The 19373-nt window shown below is 43.4% G+C and overlaps 1 protein-coding gene across 2 annotated transcripts in view; it reads right to left on the bottom strand.

Annotated features, from left to right (window-relative positions):
- DSP (desmoplakin) overlaps positions 1–19373 on the bottom strand; it is a 222571-nt gene that overhangs the window by 65048 nt on the left and 138150 nt on the right. For both annotated transcript variants that reach the window (XM_085607227.1, XM_085607228.1), the window contains exons 15-17: positions 17863–18095; positions 9141–9307; positions 4893–5031 (exon numbers count right to left, since the gene is read on the bottom strand). In XM_085607227.1, coding sequence (XP_085463353.1) covers positions 4893–5031; positions 9141–9307; positions 17863–18095 — 539 coding nt within the window. The remainder of the gene's footprint in view (positions 1–4892; positions 5032–9140; positions 9308–17862; positions 18096–19373) is intronic.

Raw genomic sequence — 19373 nt, 5'->3', positions numbered from 1 at the left:
TATCATAGTTGGGGGGACAAGCATGTCCAAGCTAGGTGCACAGGTCTCAGTAAGCCACATTTCCGTTAATATGATGAGGTCAAGGTCTTGTGTGAGAAAGAGATCTGCAATGTTAGCTGCATGTTCAACCGCTGACCTGCAGTTGAGAAGCATAGACCTGAGATGAGATTTGGTTTCAACAGTTGAACGGTGAGTAATGGGAACGTGAAGTAGGTTGTAATCATTTAAGGTAGTGTAGTTGCGACTTGGTTCTCTAAGTGGGTCGGAGGGAATAGTCTTGATAGGGACCGGCATGGATGGTGAAACCCTGTTATTAGAGGTATAAGACAGCAGAAGGGAGTGGATGTCGTCATCAGAAAAGTGGTCAGTAAACTTCTGGGGTCTGGAGATGGGATTGAGATGGGGTTGAGTTTTCCAGTTCAAGTTTGGAGAATGCTGGGGGTAGTTTGGCCATCCGATGAGGGGTGAGCAATGTTGTGTGCTGAGTGGGGTTTGTTTATCCCTGGAGGTAAGGTTAAGTTTCAGGAGCTTCTCGAGCATCAAGGTGGTGTGAATAAGGTTTTGAATATTGGCTTTAACTAGCTGAAGGTCTTGACTAAGAGCAGCTAGTTTATTCTCCAGTGAGGTGGGGTAATCCATACCTAGGGAAATCTAGTGTGGCCTAGGGATGGAGAACATGAGTACCTTCTTCAGGATGGTCAGAGAGGTCCTCGGACCAGCAGGAACGGGGGGGGGGAGAGAGGGGTGTGATAGGAGAGGAAGTAGGGGGAGAGGGTTGATAGAGGGACTGCAAGGGATGGTGATGGGAAGCTGGTTATCAGTGGACATGGACAGCCGAAGCCTCCCAAGATCGTCAGCAACCGGCGGCACGTAAGGTCAGGCAGGTCAGATAGCTGGATAGACAGGGAAGGGCAAGAGATCTTTCCTCAAGTCGGTTATATGGGGTCCTCAGCAACAGATCTGGAGTCAGCATGGAGAGATAGATCGTGATAAGAGATAGGTGAAGTGATGGAGGAAGGACTAGGAGCTGCTCTAGTTTCCATCAAGGAGCAGGAGGGGAGACATAGACTTTTGGAGGAAATGGGGACATCACTCAACATTGTATTTCTGATCCTCATGAATATTTTGTCAAAAAGCTATAAGATATGGTCAGATGATTGATTGAGAACATTCCCATTGTTGTAGAGGGAGATGGTAGCTTCGGCCATGAAGAGCAGTTAGGGTGTTATGGATATTCAAAGGCTATGTGGTGTTTTGCTGGATAAGTTAATCTTGGGCGTTAAGGTAATGGCTCTCCTCCATTGGGATCTTTTATTGGTGAAAAAGATTAAATCAGTACCCACAATTCCTTTATTAGGGCAGAAGTAGCTATCAGAAATTAGCGTTTCAGAGTTCCGTTTGAGTAGTTTATGCTTGATGTTTTTTGCTGGTTTTTAAGTAGGTTTGGTGTATTTAATCTTGAGTGAATTGCAACCTAACTGTGACAGCAAGATATCTGAAGGAATTGAGTTGTTGGACTCCATTTTATCTAGTGAATACAACAATTTAAGCATAAATAATGGCCTACTCAGAAGTGCAACTATCTATAAACAAGTGACCAGTGCACATATTTAGCCAAACTGTCTCTTAGATGATAATTAATGCACTTGAATTTGGGTAGCAGAGTTACTCCAAGTGTAGTCAGAGTTTTCCAGACATTTTGCTGTAGGAGGCGTTAGGAGGTTTGGAACGTCTGTGTTATAAAGCAGTGAAAGCCAGAGAAGTGCAACTAGGGTGACACAAATTAGAAGAAAGCATGGAGTTGGCAGGGAACAAATGCTGATTACCCAAGTTAAGACTGATAAACACCCATAACTTTGAAATGATGAGGGGTGCAAATATTAAATATATATGGAATTATAAGAAAGACTGAAACAAATTAGTGCAGATACAATCAAAGATTTGTGTGGAGAGATCAGGCAAAAGTGTTGCAATATGGCTGCTCCGATAGGGCTCTGGCTGTAACCTTCCTTCTTTTCTTTCAGTGTACCACCATAGGAAAAGTCCAGTGCCTATTTCAACTTCATGAGTTGAAGTTCCTAGAAGTCCCTCTTCACTTTCCTTGTAATTGTGTAAGTCCCGTCCTCTGTTCACCTCGACTTACGGAGAAGCTGCTATTTTAGGATGAGGTCAACATGTAGGAGAGAGGTAGAGGTCTCCAAAATGGAGGGCTGACTTCTGACCTAAGATACCCTAGCTACAAAAAAATCAGCCCCGATCCTCCAAGGCACGGAGTTCCATCAGGATCAGAGAGGGGCCCATGCTAGTGAGCGATAGTAAGATGTCAGTGGTAGGTGTAGGAGGGTGACCCAAAAAGGACAGCAGTGACTCCACCCAGGAGGGGGCAGCTGTCCCAAACAGTGGCAGAGGAGGAAAGCCAAAAGAAGCCTACCGGGAAGGCTGATACAGCCACAAACAGTTAGCACAGAACCGGGACGCCAAGCTGGACATCTGTTCAAAACAAGGCGAAAGGCTCCAGTCAACTTAGCTCCCAGCCAGGTATGAGTCAGGTGCACTCACCACCCATCTGTCGTCACTGAGATCATGCCGTTAGCAGATTTGGGCAGCCTGGCAGTTGATAAGATGAGCGACTATGTGCTCCGAACATCTCTCGCAGGCAAGCCACAGCAATGCTGCAACTTGCAGCACCCCACCAGGTGAGAAGGGCGAGCAGCACAATAGAGGGCATCTGTCAAATAGGGAGTGAAAGGGCAGATCAATTAGGTGTGCTCAGGGAGGCTGAAGATCGTAGTGTCCTGAGGTTTGGAAGATGGAGAGGGGAGTTCCTTCAAAACTTCTGATCGTGCCTGTAAGTAGAATCCATCTCGTAGGTAGACTTTGGGTTAATCCAAACTGTTCCAATATAATTCTAGTTGTGATAAACGTTGTCAGGGAGGTGAATGGCAGGGCATTAACAGGCATATTTAAAAATAAAAGATCCTAGGAACATCATCCTATGAGTCATCTTTGAGAAGAACGTTCATGAACCAGCTAGAAAGGCATCACTGGGAATTTGCACACAGAATAAACTCTAAGTTTGATGTGTTAGAGTTACTGAATAAAAGGCAAATACATTTGAAAGGCCTTAGGTGTGTGCTTGCTAATCACGTACTGTTAGTGTAATAGGTCATACTTCTACCACTTACACCTGTTGTGAACCTGTGAACCTGTAGAGCTTGGTCCAGTGTGCACAAAAATCAGGGTTTCCACATGTACAATGGAAGTCCTAATTAGTAGAATCAGGATTTGCATGCAGAAATAGGCAAAGGCCCCAATTCTGAGTGGGTCGGAAGGAAGGTGCAATTTATTGCACTCAAATTCCGACTCATCAAGGTTTGGAATTTATCAAGTATCATAATTTGCACCTATTTTAACTTTTTGGCGAGTAAAATGCACATTTTTGTGCTTAGGACAGCAAATGACCGGTCACAGTAAACATAATACTCTTGTCCCCTTTTTAAATTCCAGCAGGTTCAACCTTCTGAAGTTTAACAAAGAGTGAGTACTTTATTGCGCTCTGTAATAACTGGGTGCAGTAAATGCCATACAACTCAAAATTACGACTGCTGCAAAAACAGTTATTTTTGCAGAGGCCATAAAACTCAGTCAGACTTAGAATCAGGTACTTAATCTTGAGGAAAAGGCAGTCCATTTAGAAATAATAGATGAGGAAAGCTGACAGGTAAGGGAGAGGTTATGATGAGATTCACAAAACGTTTTCATACATTTTGTTATCCAGAAAACACGTCAAGTTTTCAGGGTGGTATGTATCATGGAAGACCTCACTGAAAAGTATTTTCTGGTGGGAAAGGGGGGTAATAGAGGTTAAAAAAAGCAAAAGTCACTGCAACCCTAAACATAAAGCAGAATGGACTTATTATCCACCAGCCAGGCACACATTGGGGCCAGTTAGCACTCTCTTGGAATTTAACTAAAGTCCCAGACTTCCCGGATTTAAGACTGGACACAGTGAAAAAAGGAAGCAGTTGTAAATCCCAACAGAAGCTAAACTACTCCTGTTGTGATTTCTGACTGCTGAATCAGTCCCAAGATGCAAATGGCCTGTTTACAACTATGGTGCGAAGTCTGTTTCAGATGCAAACTGGAGTTTGCACTTCAAATGGGATTTCAAGTTGGTTGGTATTTGCTACACACTAATTGCACATCTGCCACTTGCCCGTGTGCAAATTCCGTACATCACCCTCACCCTATCTGTTCATATGTTTCCGGCAGGCAAACCTGGCGAGAGTCTTCTTAACAAATAGCATAACATTCCTACATGCAGAGACTGGAACATCTTTCAGCATGGGTAAATATGGCAGGTGTAGCTCTTTGATTTTATCCACTATTAAGACTTTAGTCTTAGATATAATTGAGCAGACAGAGCCAATTGTAGGCCATTCAAGTCACACACAAGGTTATAACAATCTGAAAACTTGATGCAACCAAGAAGAACTTCTTTGTATATCAGATGTTGAGTAGGCAGTCAGGGGCTTTCTAGCCTATCTTCAATCAATAATGTAGAGAACTTGAAATCAATTACACAACATATTTCCATCTCTCCAACCATCAATGTATGAAGGCTGAGATGTTTGATGTCTAGGCCCACAGAAGGAGAGGTGTCATGTGCATTTTCCAGGGTTTTTATGACAACATCTCTCTTACGTTGACCGTGCACATTTTAAATACCAAATATAATCGTTCTTCAATAGGTTCTAAGTATACAAGAAATCTTAGAAAATATTTATTCAATGAGTGACACATTTCCACATAAATGAATACGCTCAATTACATTTTATCACTTTGCTAATTTTTTCGAAAATTCCATGAAAAGTATACCACATTTCTCTCACCTTTAGCGCATTTCGGTAGGCCTCTACCTTGTCAGGGTCCAATGAAATAGTTTCCTCTTCAGTGAGTCTGGCTTCATAAACCTTGATTAAGTCTTCTGCTTGGAGAATACTTTGGAGCAGTAGTCGGAGTGACTTTAGCCTGAAAGAAAATAAAGCAACAAGATCTGTCAAAAATTAAAAAGAAAAAGCAAACACATTCTTTATTGTAGCTGACTTTTAAGCTAAAAATACACACAAAATGCTAGCATATGACCAATCTGTTTGTTAGACCATAGAAGATGAGGGAGTTGACAAACCTTTAAGGTGTTTAACTCAGTGAATTTGTCCACAAGCTTTCTTCCCCAAAAATTAGACTTCAATGAACAGTTAGAACGGGAGTAGAGATGGCATGAGCCAGCCATGTGAGAAGGCGGGCGTTCTCTCGATTCTCAGGCATTTGGGGCCTTTGCTGCACAGATGGACAGCGAGCTATTGACACTCCATTGAGAGGATAGATGATGCAAAGCATATCACACCACCCCCCTCCAGTATATCCGTGGGATTGGTGCAGATGAACAGCAGATTAAGTTGAGATCCTCCTTGACAGCAATGCCGTGGTAGGCCAGATATACCAAATGCAGGCACTATAGTCTGCACATCTGCATGGATGGGATGTCCTGCCAAAAGTTCTGGATCTGCAGATCAGACAAACACAAGCAGCTGCTCTGGCTACGACCTACACACTTTTGTATGGTTACTGGAGTGCAGATACCTCTGCAATAGAAGGTTAGGCGTGTTCAGATCACAGTAGAGTCCCATGATTTGGGTGAGCCCCTACAGGTACATACAAGCGAGAGCCTGAGGGGTAGTTGACCCTCAAAAAGGGTAAAGATATACAGGACTGAGGGTGAATATCACTGGACCCTGAGAAAGGCAACAGGATGAAACTCTCACTGAAAGTCGGTGGATTAATCGTAATTTGTCACTGAAGACCTGCTCAGAACAATCAACGTCCACCCATGTGGTTGCTGCCCACTGGTTTTTCCTGCTGTTCTGGAATTTAAATGGTAGCAAGGGTGCACAAGAGCCTCATTATCCTCCATACAGTATGTGTTGCTCGTAGTTATACAATAGGAAATCTTAAGGCTTACCAACATTCAGGACGCTGTGTCAACCATCTCTACTGTCTTGCTGAGGGACAAATTCCTCCTCAAAGTCACCACAGTAACTACTTTTTTCTAGAGCACTATTTGGTAGGAATTACAATCCCATCCCACTGTGGCAACCCAGGCCCTTAACTGATCCAAAAGATGGAGGGTGGCTGTATGATTTGTAATACTCTGCTTCATGAGATTCTTAAGTCATCAACTGATCCACAGGTAGCCTTGTGGTTTTGCAAAGCTGAGAACTGCTGCACAGAACCTGGTCTTAGGGATGGTGATTGTCTCCAATACCAAAAATGCCATACTTTTCACAGGTGTACATTGCTCACAGAATTTGGTAAAACGCACACCATTATGGTAGAGATTTTAATCTGGTCCTGGACCTGAACACTGATACAACAGGTACATCAGACAAACGCAGCGCCTAAGATAAGGCGGTCTTGCACAATGTCATGCAGGATCACAACTTGGTTGATTTCGAGAACACCAATTCTTTAGATAAATATTATACAATACTCTTGCAGGTTCATGGTACATCAAATAGTATAGATTTCCTATTACATGACACACTCCTTCAGCAGCTGCTGCACACTGACCTACTACCAGGGGCCAAACAGATAATTCTCCAATTCAACTTGGCATTCACTTAGGTCAAATTTCACCACCCACAATACATTGGAAGATGCCAGCATTGACAAATAGACTTTAGTCACTGGATGAAAAATCCCTCAACACACATGTTACTCCTCTACAAAGAGGGGGAGACTGCCTGATTGGTTGCTTCAGCACAAACTATTGACAGCCACACGGGCAACCTGGTGAGGTCTGATAATGAGCGATTTGGACATAACAAAGAAAAGATACCTCACTGAAAGCTTTTGGTTATTAAATACTATTGAAGCTATGCTGGCAGAATACAAACCCCTCTCTCCTGCAGCTTAGAAGTGGAGAAATGTGCCCTTAAATATCACTATATTAAGGCTAAAGAGAATATCCTAGTGAACCTCAAGTGGAGACGGGAAGAGATAGCAGGCAGGAGGCTCACCTTTCATTTCAAACTGAGGGAATCCCAACTGACCATACCGGTGATTAAAGGTGAAGTGAGAAATCCTATATACCCCAAGGATATAGCATCCTTCTATGAGAAGTTATATACCTCATCCTATGTGATCTGGCTCTAGAAAAGCTCCTGAAGTCTATCCACCTTCCATCTGTCAACGAAGAGGGCCATGCCCTACAGAATGGTGAAATTACCATAGGGAAGTTGGTTGACACCACTGTGAGTCTGCTTAAGTGTAAAGCTTAAGTGAATTCTTTAAATCCTACTAAACCAGGTATCCCAGATACTCTATAATGGCCTAATTTACAAAGATATCTTCCACTTTTGACTAAGTGTACTACTTTTTGCTATTCACAAAGAGCACTTTTGTAGTAACTTACACTTTTGTAGTAAGTCCAGTACTACATATGGCCAACCTATGGCACTTCAACGCCCTCCCATAGAAAATAATGAAGTCAGAGACTCAATATTTTAAGAGTGTACGTTACTGCAAAAGTGCCATTCATGAATAGCACTTTGTAGTACGTTTTATAGTACTACAAAAGGGAAGTTTGTGAATCAAGCCCAATGTTTTAAGGAAGCAGATTTCACAGGTCCCTTGGCCCAATAAGGTCATCAGAACTCTTCTCCCCGAGGCCAAAATCTTAGCAACCAGGCAGTTTAAAAGTATCCCCTCACTCATCCACAACTCACAAGTGGGATTTGTATCTGGGTGGTCTTTCAAGATCCACATGATAATACTCCCATACCTACTCTGGGTCTCTGAGAGTCACAAAAAACCAGTATGTATTGCCCTTGTTTCCAAAAAGGCTTTTGATCCAGTGGAGTGTAAGTATCAGTTACAAATAGTGGAACACTTTTGGCCAGGAATGAATCTCTATGAATAAGTAGTTATATCAGACACTGACAGCGCAAATGAGCTATGGAGGCTTCTTGTCATGTACCATTCACATAAATAGAGGCACAAGACAGGGGTGTCCACAGTCAGCCCTCCTCTTCCTCCTGGCCTTGAAACCCTAGGCCACTCCAAACAGAACCTTGCTGAATGATAATAGAATTCACAGACAGTAAGTAACCAACGAAGGATCGAAGATCAGTCCAGTGTGCATATTTTCTATAATATCCTCTTACAATATCTTATGGCACAGGTCGATTTGCTCCATGAGTGCATTTCCAATAACTATTGATGTATCTATTGTTTAAAACCAATAGAGAACTGATGCAAAACAGAATGGAGGTGAAAACTAAACACAGGAAACCACTATTAGAAAAGTTACTCTCATATATACAGCAATAGTTTAGCCTAAAACTGTTTCTAGACACCTTGGAGGACTGGAAGGTCCATTTCTCTCACACACTAGACTGGATGACCAAAACATACACCTATTATAAACAGCACACCTCTGGCTTTATTCTGCTTCATCTTCCTCCACTTTGCTAGACTGGCTGAACTAATTCAAATCACTGGAAATTTCCCAAAATAAGGTCTTCTCTGCAAAAATCAGAATTCATTTTAGACTCTCCTCTTACCATTAAACCTCACAACACCAAACTTCACCCTATAAACTGCACCTGCTACAGGCTACAAAACCAACATTGCCTGCTGGCGAAATCATCGCAGTGGTGAAATAATGTCTTGGCACACTCTAGGTGGAGATCCCCTGTCTCAAGAAATCTCAACCTAGCTAGAATCAAATACATTCACAATTATGCATCTAAGTTGGTTTATTTGAAGGGGTGAGGGACAAGAAAGATCACATCACTTCATATCTCAACAAATCGTGGCACTATTAGCAATGGTGTTAACAGCAGACTGAATTAAAATAAAAAAAGATGAAAAAGTGATGTCTGCTGATTGATGATTCGTGTATTTTAGACAGAATTCAGGGAGACTGGGGTGGTACATTGCATCAATAAAGAGCCTGAGAATGAATGCATAACAATATTTGTGAACAAAGTGTGAATTATATTATACATTCTAATGTGATGAGATGCTGGAACATGTTAATAAGCACAAGTATATTAGATTAGATTACTTTTCAATACCTCTCCAAGTGGACTGAAGAGAAATCATTGACATACTCCATTTTCTGAAACAGTAAGCTCAGCTCGGACTGTATATAGGATGACTTGTCTGAGCCCTTAAGGTTGACCATCAGTTCTTTAATCTTGCTGAGCTCTGCATATAATGCCTGGGACTCACTTCTCTTGCCCTGTAAACAGTATAGGACAAAAACGTCAGTGAATGCAACATAAGATTCTGTTGTTCAAACGGTCAGTCAGTGTATTATCAAAGGCAGGTTCTACTTTCTTTCTCCCATGTGGTGAAACTTTTAAAGCGCTTGTGACTTACCTGCAGTTAGACCGGTTAATATAGGTTTTAGATTCACCTGAAGTCCATGATACACTGATATGGTAATCTAGTATGAAGCTTTGCTTCAATAAATAAAACAGTGGATGTCAAACTATAGAATGTCTGTAATGAGACTCTCATCGGACATTCGCAGTGCTTCAGACTTCGATGCTATCTTCATGTATATTCACACTAATATTTTACTATATTGTATCTGTGTACCGTTGAGGTATTATATTATATTTATTACACATTATAATTATTTTGTATTGCTAATGCACCTAAAAGGCAAAAATATGCTTTACATGCAACAATAAAAGCATAAGAGAGAAAGATACTGCAGGGCTTCCCAAATAGAAAGGCTTACAATAACATTTACAACTGATAAGAAGATAGGGAAAAAAAATACAGAGGCAGGGAATACACGCAAGATATGTTCAGATGAATTTGGTATTTTCAACAATTTATCGAAGGCAAGTGGTCTGGTGTCGAAAGTGGGCGAGTGAGAGTTCGATAACTGGTTTCAGCACCAGTAAAGGACCAGTAAAGGACCGCTTTAGTGCCAGATATGTTTTCAGATTTGGTATTCCAGGCAAAGAGTATCTTTGCTGTAAACACCCATTTGTCCTCTGGAGATGGTGAGCAGAGAAATACCCTAGTCTACAGTCTTGTAAATTAGAAAGAAAATGTCACATTTTATTCTGGCCTGGATTGGAAGCCAATATGGTTCCTTTATTAACGTCATGATGTGCCTGACCTTTCTCTTCACAGATATTAGTCAGGCCACTGCATGAAAGCCAGTCTTGATTATGAGAGTGATGCCTGAGGCACCCCAGCTAAAATGGTGTTGCCAACATCCTGATGAAAAATGACCAGCGAAAGAGCGGCTGTTTCCAGCTGCTCTGGTGCCAAGAGGTGTATAATTTTTTTCTAACAGTATTCGAAGACGTTTCCACACTGGGCCATCTTGCTGATGCCATTGGTGAAGCTCAAATATTTCACAGAAGAGGTGAGGGATGGGTAGGAAATCGTCAAATTTTTGTTCATTTTGAAAAGTTGTGTCAAGTTTGTTTTTGTGCTTTGGGGTGATAAGTACAAATTCTTGATTTTTACGATTTAATATGAAGGGGTTACCTAACATTGGCTGCTCCATATTTATGATAACCTCGACAGCATCATGGGGAGGATGTAAGGTTCATATGGATTGCATAACAGATTTGAAGTTGAGCACCATTGTAACTAATAAATAATTTGTGTAAACCTGCTATAAATTCACAAGTGTTGCATTGACATTGAAGTAGTGTCTACTCCTTAGTAGACGTTAGACGCCGGAGCATTCCTAAATACATCTTAGGTATTGCTTGACCACATTTTGGTCTTGCCTATGTAATGAATCAATGAGGCAATGTCTTCTGAAAATGTGAATGTAACTCCAGGTGACTGCCCTATATATAATTGTATAATTAATATAATCTGATTAAAACAGCGTAGCTGACTTCCCTTCAGTGGACCGCTCTTTACCTCTCTGGTGCATCTTAACAGACAGATTAGAATATTCTGATGCACTGTGCTCCTCATCAAATAATCCCCTCTTTAGTAACAGCAGTACTCTTATAAGCTAATTTCCCACCAGTCCTGGTGTCAAATGGTCCTCAGTGTAGGGGATGGTATCTCCCATGTCTGAGGGAAGCCTGGGTTGCATATTAAAGCCAGCAGGGGCTTTGAAGCCCCGGGCACTGAAATGCTAAATCACTGGCCATCCTGCTGGAGGAGGTGTGAGCAACTTGGCATTATTTCTAGGCTCACCTACAGGAAGTCAGAAACCTGTGGTGGCAGGCTGGTCAATACCAGTGGGCCAGCTCACTAGATACGGGTAGGTTTTTCAGGGGGCACCTCTCAGGTGCCCTCTGGATGCAAGTCATAATAAATCTAGTACTGGCAGCAGTACTAGATTTATTAAGACAAGGTGTTTGATACCAAACACCATACGTTTCAGTAAAGCCATCATGCACCTGTGGAACTCGTAATGACCAGTGACCAGTAGATTTACTGGAGATGGCTTCCCTATTCACTTGTGCCATCTACTAATTGAACTAGACAGCACAGGGGCATATCTGCTCATGCAGATATGTCCTCACATGTAATATAATGCACCCTGCCTTAGGGCTATAAGGCCTGCTGTAGGGGTGACTTACATATAATATATGCAGTGACTTTGGCATCGCATACAGTGAGTGTGCCATGTTGTGTTTTCACACACAGTTTGCACGATGCCACACAGCCTGCAATGGCAGCCTGCATGCAATTTCTATGGGGGTACCTAATACATGCTGCAGCCCTTAAGGACCCTCTCTAGTACCCATGCCCTAGGTGCCAGGGGTACCATCTACTATGGATTTACAGGGGTGCCAAAGTGTGTGCCAATTGTATCACAATTAGACCATCTTACCTTGTCTTTAGGGAATGAGTACTGGCACTAGGGCCTGATTAGCAGTGACCCAGTGCACATTATTCAAAAAACATCAGTACCAGTGGCAAAAAGTGGGGGGTGACCCTGACAAAAGGTGCACTTTCCTACAGACACCCATGTGACCTGTGGAGGAAAGTCACCCTTTTTGACATGGTCACCCCCACTTTTTGCCTGGTATTGGATGCAATTTTGACAGAAATGCACTGGGTTCCTGCTATCCAGGACCCCACTCTTAGACCTGGCACACACCGGCCGCAGGTACATCAGCGGGGTGAGTCTGCCATAGAGCGGCACTTAGGTTAATGGTTTTGTTGAGGTAGGGTGGGGGAGGGTTATTGTGGGTGGGGGGTGAAATGGGTATTGCACTAGATTGCATTTATTGGAATTGTTACTAGCTGCCTGGGATAGCAGTTTGTTCATTTCTGCTATAAGAACTGTTGTATTCTTTGTGAGCTGCTAGTATTCTTCGATTGTTGCCGTACAACATGTGAACGTGATGTCTTCCAAATGACTTTTGATACTATTTCCAACACGCTGACTACTGGTGCTATGGTATTGTAAATCATATGTGATACTCAATAATAAAAATAAAAAGATTTAATAAAAAAAAAAAAATACAGGACCCCAGTGCCAGATCTCTTTTCCGAAAACTGCACAATTGTTCCCTCAATTGGCAACACCTTTAGCACCCCCTGCAAGTCCTAGTAAATGGTACCCCTGGAACCTAGGACATGGAGGCTAAAAAGGGTCCCTAAAGGCTGCAACATATATTGTGCCACCCAGAGGCACCCCTCAGCACACTCATGCAGACTGCCATTGCAAGCTGTAAGAAATAGTGCAGAGAAAAGTGATGACACAACATGGCACACCTCCTGCGTGCCCTCCCCACAGACACTGCATGCAGTATAGCTAAGTCACCCCTACAGCAGGACTTCCAGCCCTAAGGCATATGTTTGGACACATCTGCATGAGCAGATATGCCCCTGTGATGCCTAAGCCAATTCTTAAATATATCAAGTGAACAGGGAAGCCCTTTTAAGTACATGTGCTGGATACTAGTAATTACAAGTTTCCCAGCTACATGAGGGCTTCACGGTAACTAGAGATGTTTGGTATCAAATATCTTGCATTAATTAGCCCACATTGATTCCAGTGATAGATTTATTAATACAGGCACCCAGAGGGCACCTTAGAGGTGCCCCCTGAAAACCTACCAACTGCTAGTGTACTTGCCGACTGGTGTAGACCAGCCTGCCACCACAGATAGGTTTCTGACCCCCTGCAGGTGAGAGCATGCACTCTCCGAGGGCCTAAACAATGCCTGCTCTGGCGGGAGGTGTTGTCACCTCCTCCAAGCAAGATGACTAAGTAATCAGCATAAAAAAGTGGGAGGCTCCAAGCCTCTGCCACCTTTGATAAGCGACCCAAGGCTTCAACAGATGGGGGAAATGCCACCCCCTGGACCAGGGCCCATTTGACACCAAGACAGGCAGGAAAACTCGTTAGTCAAGAGGTGTGTTCCCCATCAGGCTAGTCCTACCCCTAAGGCAGAGGTCTTCAATCTGTGGGGCGCGACCCACAGGGGGGCCACGGAGTCCTGGGAAGGGGGTCGCGCATTTCCAGGCCTAACTTCTGCCTGGTATACAAAACATTTGCTCTTCCTTTGGACAAAAACACCGCGATCGTTAAAACACTTCAGCTGAAGTAACTTGAGTCTCATGTGCTGTAAAAGGAAGAGGCCCAGCAGACAGGTAAAACAATCCCTCTATCAAGCCTTCTTTCCAGGGTGCCTGCCTACCTGAATGAAAAGCAAATGTGTGCTAGTAGTTAATCTGCATATGTAAAGGATGCTTGGGAGGGGTTCTGGCTTTAGTTGCTCGAATCACTCCAAGCATTGTGAGGGCAAAGGTGTTTGTTTTTTTTGCCTGGTGTTTATCAACTGAGATGTGAAGTGGGTGCTTATAATCATAACTGTATTTACAGAGCGCTTAGTACCCCTGAGGAGGAGTTGAGGGACTGTTATGCAAAAAAAACAAGCATTGGCATAGCCAATAGGTCTCGCCTTTGAAACCTTAAAAGTGTTTAGCCATGCAACAGTTGCATAACTAAATACTTATAAGGTCCCAAAAGCGAGACCTATTGGCTATGCAAAACGGCAGTGAAAGTGATCGCGATCACACATCAAAGCGGCCGCGAAAGTGAAAGTAATCGCGGTAAAGTGCGGCGCGCGTGCCCGCGCACATGCACTGTAGCTCTAGGCTGGCCTGGTAGCACTTTTTGGAACCCTCTCAATAAGTCTCGCCACACCAACGCATGCGCTGGGTCAGGCGAGACCTAAAAATGCATTACTTATGGTCTGATATTACTTTGGAGCTGATTTATGAGAGGCTTGTGCTGCCAGAGTGTCTTTTTTTTTTTTCTTTTTTTAAGCTTCGGTGGCACGAGCGTTTCAATCATATCTATGAGGCGAGGCAAAGTCACCCTGCGTGGCTTTGCATGGCTTTATAGATATGGAGTAAGACAAAGCAGCGCAAGTCGCTGCGTTGCCTTACTCTATGTCAAGTAGGCATTCCATGGGCATTGCAGTGGGTGTTCCCACGCAACACCCATGGATTTTGACGCTGCCCCAGATTTGAAAACCATGTAAAACTGTGGCAGCGCCAAAACCTTATGCCTCCCCACAGCAGGCGTAATGAGGAGAAATGTTTTCATTTCTCCCCGTTTTTTACTCTTTCCATGTATGCTGCATTCTGCAGCACACATTGAAAGAGGAACCCCCCCTCATGATTGACCTTTGGTTTGCTAAACATAGTTTAATTTATTTCCCCAATGTAAAAATGATTTGCTGTGGGAACAGGGGGCATTTATGGTTGTCGATAGTTGCAGCGGCGGCCAGCTCAGGTAAGCGAAGTGGGGTGGGCGGGGAAGTTGACAGACGACGGAATAGGTATAATTAAATAAAGGAATAATACCTATTTATTCTGTCATCTGTCTGCTTCCATCCCTACCGCGCCCTACTCCGCTCCACCACGCTTACCTGACCGGCCGCCGCTGGATAGTTGGCAATGATGAGGAGGGGGTCCTTACGCCTAAAACGTTTTGACAGGGGGGTCCCGGCATCAAAAAGTTTGAACACCTCTGCCCTAAGGTGATGTTAACACTAAACTTAGAATTTCATCATCTCGGTTTTTGGTGGAAATAGGCTCACTGGGTCAGGGTTATGCCCACTTCCCACAGGAAGTGGTCCTATAGGCTGTGTAGTTGTCGTAAAGGTAAGTAACCAATTGACTACTACCTGTCACTCCCCTTAAAGCCGTTAAATTGAGTATTTAGGAGGAACCTCTGATGCAGGAACTCAGATTTGACTGATCCACAAGAAGAGGACAAAAAAGATTCACAAGACAGCGAGAACTGAAGACTCATGTGGACCTTTGGTGCCAAACCCTGCCTGCCTGTCCTAATCTCGACAATCGTGACCTGAGCAACTACAAAGAACCCCGGTAGACTTCCAGACCTTTGCAAATTGCCAGCAATCTCCCTGTTTGTGGGGGGGGGGAGGGGGGGAGTATCATATACCGCGAACTAGACCCGAAGGGATCATATCACTTTACTTGAGCACCAGTTGAGTTACAGATGGACACATTCATTTTTTTGGTAGGCACGGAGAGATTAAGTGATCTGCCCAGAATTAAAGGATGTTGAGCGTCCCTGCTGAGACTCAAACCCGGTTCCCCAGCTTCGAGTAGAGGAGCTTCTCCCTTGCAATCCGCTGGCATAGTCCGGTTTACCGTGTTGCCACTCCCCAGCCAGCCCGACGCAGCAGCCTCCCCGGAAAAGGTGTGATCCTGTGCTCCAAATGGTCAGATCTCTCCCCCCACCGAGTGAGAGGACAACAGGACCGGTACTGCACAGCACCAATACTTGAGGTACTGGACCCCTTGCAACAACCATGGCCTGTTTAAGTCTATTCGGGACTCTAACAGCATCGAGAATGAGCAGCCATCAAAAGACGATAGCACCACAGAGACCCATTTTCAGAGTGGCCCAGTTGTTCTGATTTCTGTGCCCTCAACGAGCGAGAAGAACAACTCAAGGCCCTAGGATGCAAAGAGCCCAGCTGACCTTTCCACTCTGCACCCGAGCGCCCCAGCCCGGGTACTGGCATACGGGCTGTGCTTCATTATACCCAGGACCCTTGTGACCCGAGCCCCCCCCCCCTGTTGAGAGCCCCCTGACTTGTTCCCAGGACCCCTCTGCAGCCTGTTTCTAGGTGGCCCCCCTTCTTCCCATCTGCGTAGCACGCACAGCTACCAACCCGACCAGCACCTCTGTACCTGGACGCCCCAGGGCAGGTAATGAGTAACTTCTGGTGGTACTTTGGACCTTGGCACCCTATGACTACGTCCCCAGAAACAAACTGTAAAAAACTGCATGCAACATATGTCTTTTCTCCCATAGGGAAGAATTGCTGCGTAAAGATGTATTTAAGTTAACTGTTTACTTACATGTGAAATTCAACATTTTAAAAAGTTCTTACTTGATAACGAAGTTCTTGGTATCAAACTTTATATAAAAATATGACTTATCGGTCTTGGATTTATTCTTGAGTGTTTATCTCATTTATTGCCTCTGTGAGTACAACAAATGCTTGCCACTACCCTTTGATAAGCCTAAACTACTCGCCCACACTACCATAAAAGAGAGCATTTAGTGTTATAATGTTTTCCTCTGTAAACCAATAAGGGTTGCTTGGACCCTTCACATAGTGTACCTAATTTTTGTCCACTATATAAAGAGACAGCTTCCTACAATCTAAAATACCTCTGTATGCGTCACAGTCCCTGGATGGCCTAGGGAAACTGGAATTTAGGGGTAGGGTTCAAATGTGTCTTTAAATGCAATATCTCTGGAACAGCAACGGAAATTTAAATGGTTCGAGAATGTGGGTAATGTGCATCAATGAGACATTATCGTAAGGCATAAGTAAAAGAAAGAAATCCTTGTATACCTCAGAATGGAATAGGTGTGATACAGAAACCTAGAATATCAATGGTGGCATGGTGTGAATTAAGGCGATGAGTTTCATCAAAGGCACAGTCTTTGAAAGTCTCTTGTCTCCTACAAGCCCTGAATCCTCTTTCAGAGTACTCATTTCTAGCTGGAGTCTGGCCAGCTGCGCGCAATGCACATGTAGCTTCTGCACAGCTCACTTCCCCATGCTGTGGGTCAGCTCATCGCTAAATAGCAGCACAAATTCCTTTTCTTCCAGGGTAGGTGAAAGCAGCAAAGGTTTATCCTGAATCCTAGGCTATATCCCAGATACGGCAAAACCAAAAATGCATTTGTTCTGCTTCATGAGAGCTTACCCAAAAGTGCAGAATAATATGTCTGGTATGCTCATAGGCCCCAAAATATACCTACAATTTGAATCAAGTAAAGTAACCAAGGCCAAAGAGGCTGGGTCGCCAAATTCAATAAGCCATACTGCTGACAACAGAAGAAGACAAAAACTTTATAAGAAATTTTTTTCCCCAGGCTTTCAGAAGGGGGATGAGCAGGAATCAAATGATCGAAAGAACATCAATTACCCGGGGAACAGTGAAACTGAGGGGTTCTCTGAAATTTCCAGGCACTCTTTGAAGCAGTACAAAAGAGGGTGGCCATGATGGCCATATAAAATGTGGATTGGGCCTCACTCAAATCAGACAGCTTGCGTGGGGTTTAGCGATCTCCATAAAGATTTAGCAGTGAATCTGCCCTGCCTCTCCAACCAGTCGAGGTCAATATTTTTTTATTAAACAGAAAGCTTTAGAGCTACGATTCTGACAGTGTGTGTTCCCTTTTAACTTTGTACCCCAATTCTAAAAAAATGCATATAACTGAACTATTAAGCTATGTGGGAAATAAAGTCCGGACACTTTTAGAAATGGATCTATGGCTCATACCTCCAAGTCTGAAATCCGGGAAGCAAAGTCTCTAAATGCCTCTTGATCCAGATTAAATGTATTCCTCTGAAACAAACTCATCTCATAGCTTCCCAACCTCTGACGAATCCTCTGGAGCTGAAGCAACAGCTGTGTTTCCTGCTTCTCTCGCTCTCTATCAATCTGTTGACCTCTGTCAATTTCCACATATCCATTTGATGACGATCCAACTTTATTGACAACTTCCTTGGTAACTGCAATGCAATTCAAAATAAACAGAAATATTACGTGAGAATTAAGTGACTGTGCGAGGAAAAAAAACAATAGTTGAACAAATAAAATTTGTGGCTGGAAGTATGGGATATGCATGTTCATTCTCCAAAGACATTCAAGGGAAGAAAACTAAATCAAAGTTGAATAAATAATTCCATTGCTATGTAAAACAAAACCTGTAATAATTGGTCACCATGCGGAGGCACATGAAAACCTAAAAGCCGCATGAAAACCTAACTGAGGTATTTAACCGACTGTCAGTGAAGATAAAATTGCAACAATTATGTAAATTACAGACAGGGGGTTCGATTTAGCTTCCACTAGCAGATATAAGACAAGAAGTTCTCCTCTGTTTTAAGCCAAAGTGTAACAGCAATCGCATCTTCTGCAGGTGAAAGTAGCATAACTTTTTTCAATGTATTAACTCAACTTACGCTATTTTTCACCATAATTTGTAACTGTCCTTCCTAGTCTTCAATAACGATCACATTTCAGTATTAGCACACGAAAAGCCACCTTTCCAATGGCAGTCAGTAGTGAAACGGGTGACAGCAGACTATCCCTATAATGAGATTCTATTAAAAGGGGGTGTATGTGTTCGTAGGAGCCACGACAGGGTGAACATTTGCCCACTCAGCAAGCCAGCAAGCTAGAGTTCTAGCACACTTGGATACCTCTCTCATTCCCTGACCAAAACTCAAAGCTATGTTCATCTCTGCAGTAGGCACGTAGTACCAGCTAAAAGGTGCATCGTAAAGTAGCTGCATTTTACTTTGATAAATAGCATTACTAGTCTATAGCAGATACCCCCAGGCAGCTACCAGGCAGTAGGTGTGAATGTAGGGCAAACGAAAGGAATGCAAAGCACATTTCAAAGAGGAAACCATCTTCTGGATTGAAGAGGGTGCTGCAGTATTACCATTCAATTGGGAAGACATGGCAGGCCAGAGTGCTACAGGCGCTCCTGGTAAATTGAGGCTTTAACAGCCTGAGGAGGGTGAAGCACCAGTTTCAAGCTCCCCAGCCTCCTTGTCAGGACTTGGGATGAGCGTTAAGATGACTGACTCTCTGAAACTGCCATCTACTTCTGCTGAGAGTTCAAAAAAGCTCATGCCGTCACATGCATCCCTGAGATATTTTTGCAAGCAAGGACATCAGAGGGGAAGAAAAGGTGTCTACATAATTGCTAGATCAGGCCTCATTAGCCAAACCTATTCACAAGTAGAACTGGAGGTCTGCTGTTGAAGGCTGTTATGGAT

Source organism: Triturus cristatus, chromosome 5_2, assembly GCF_964204655.1.
Source record: "Triturus cristatus chromosome 5_2, aTriCri1.1, whole genome shotgun sequence".
NCBI classification, from domain to species: domain Eukaryota; kingdom Metazoa; phylum Chordata; class Amphibia; order Caudata; family Salamandridae; genus Triturus; species Triturus cristatus.
Note: the sequence above shows the minus strand (reverse complement) of the source record. Positions and strands in the feature narration are given on the sequence as shown.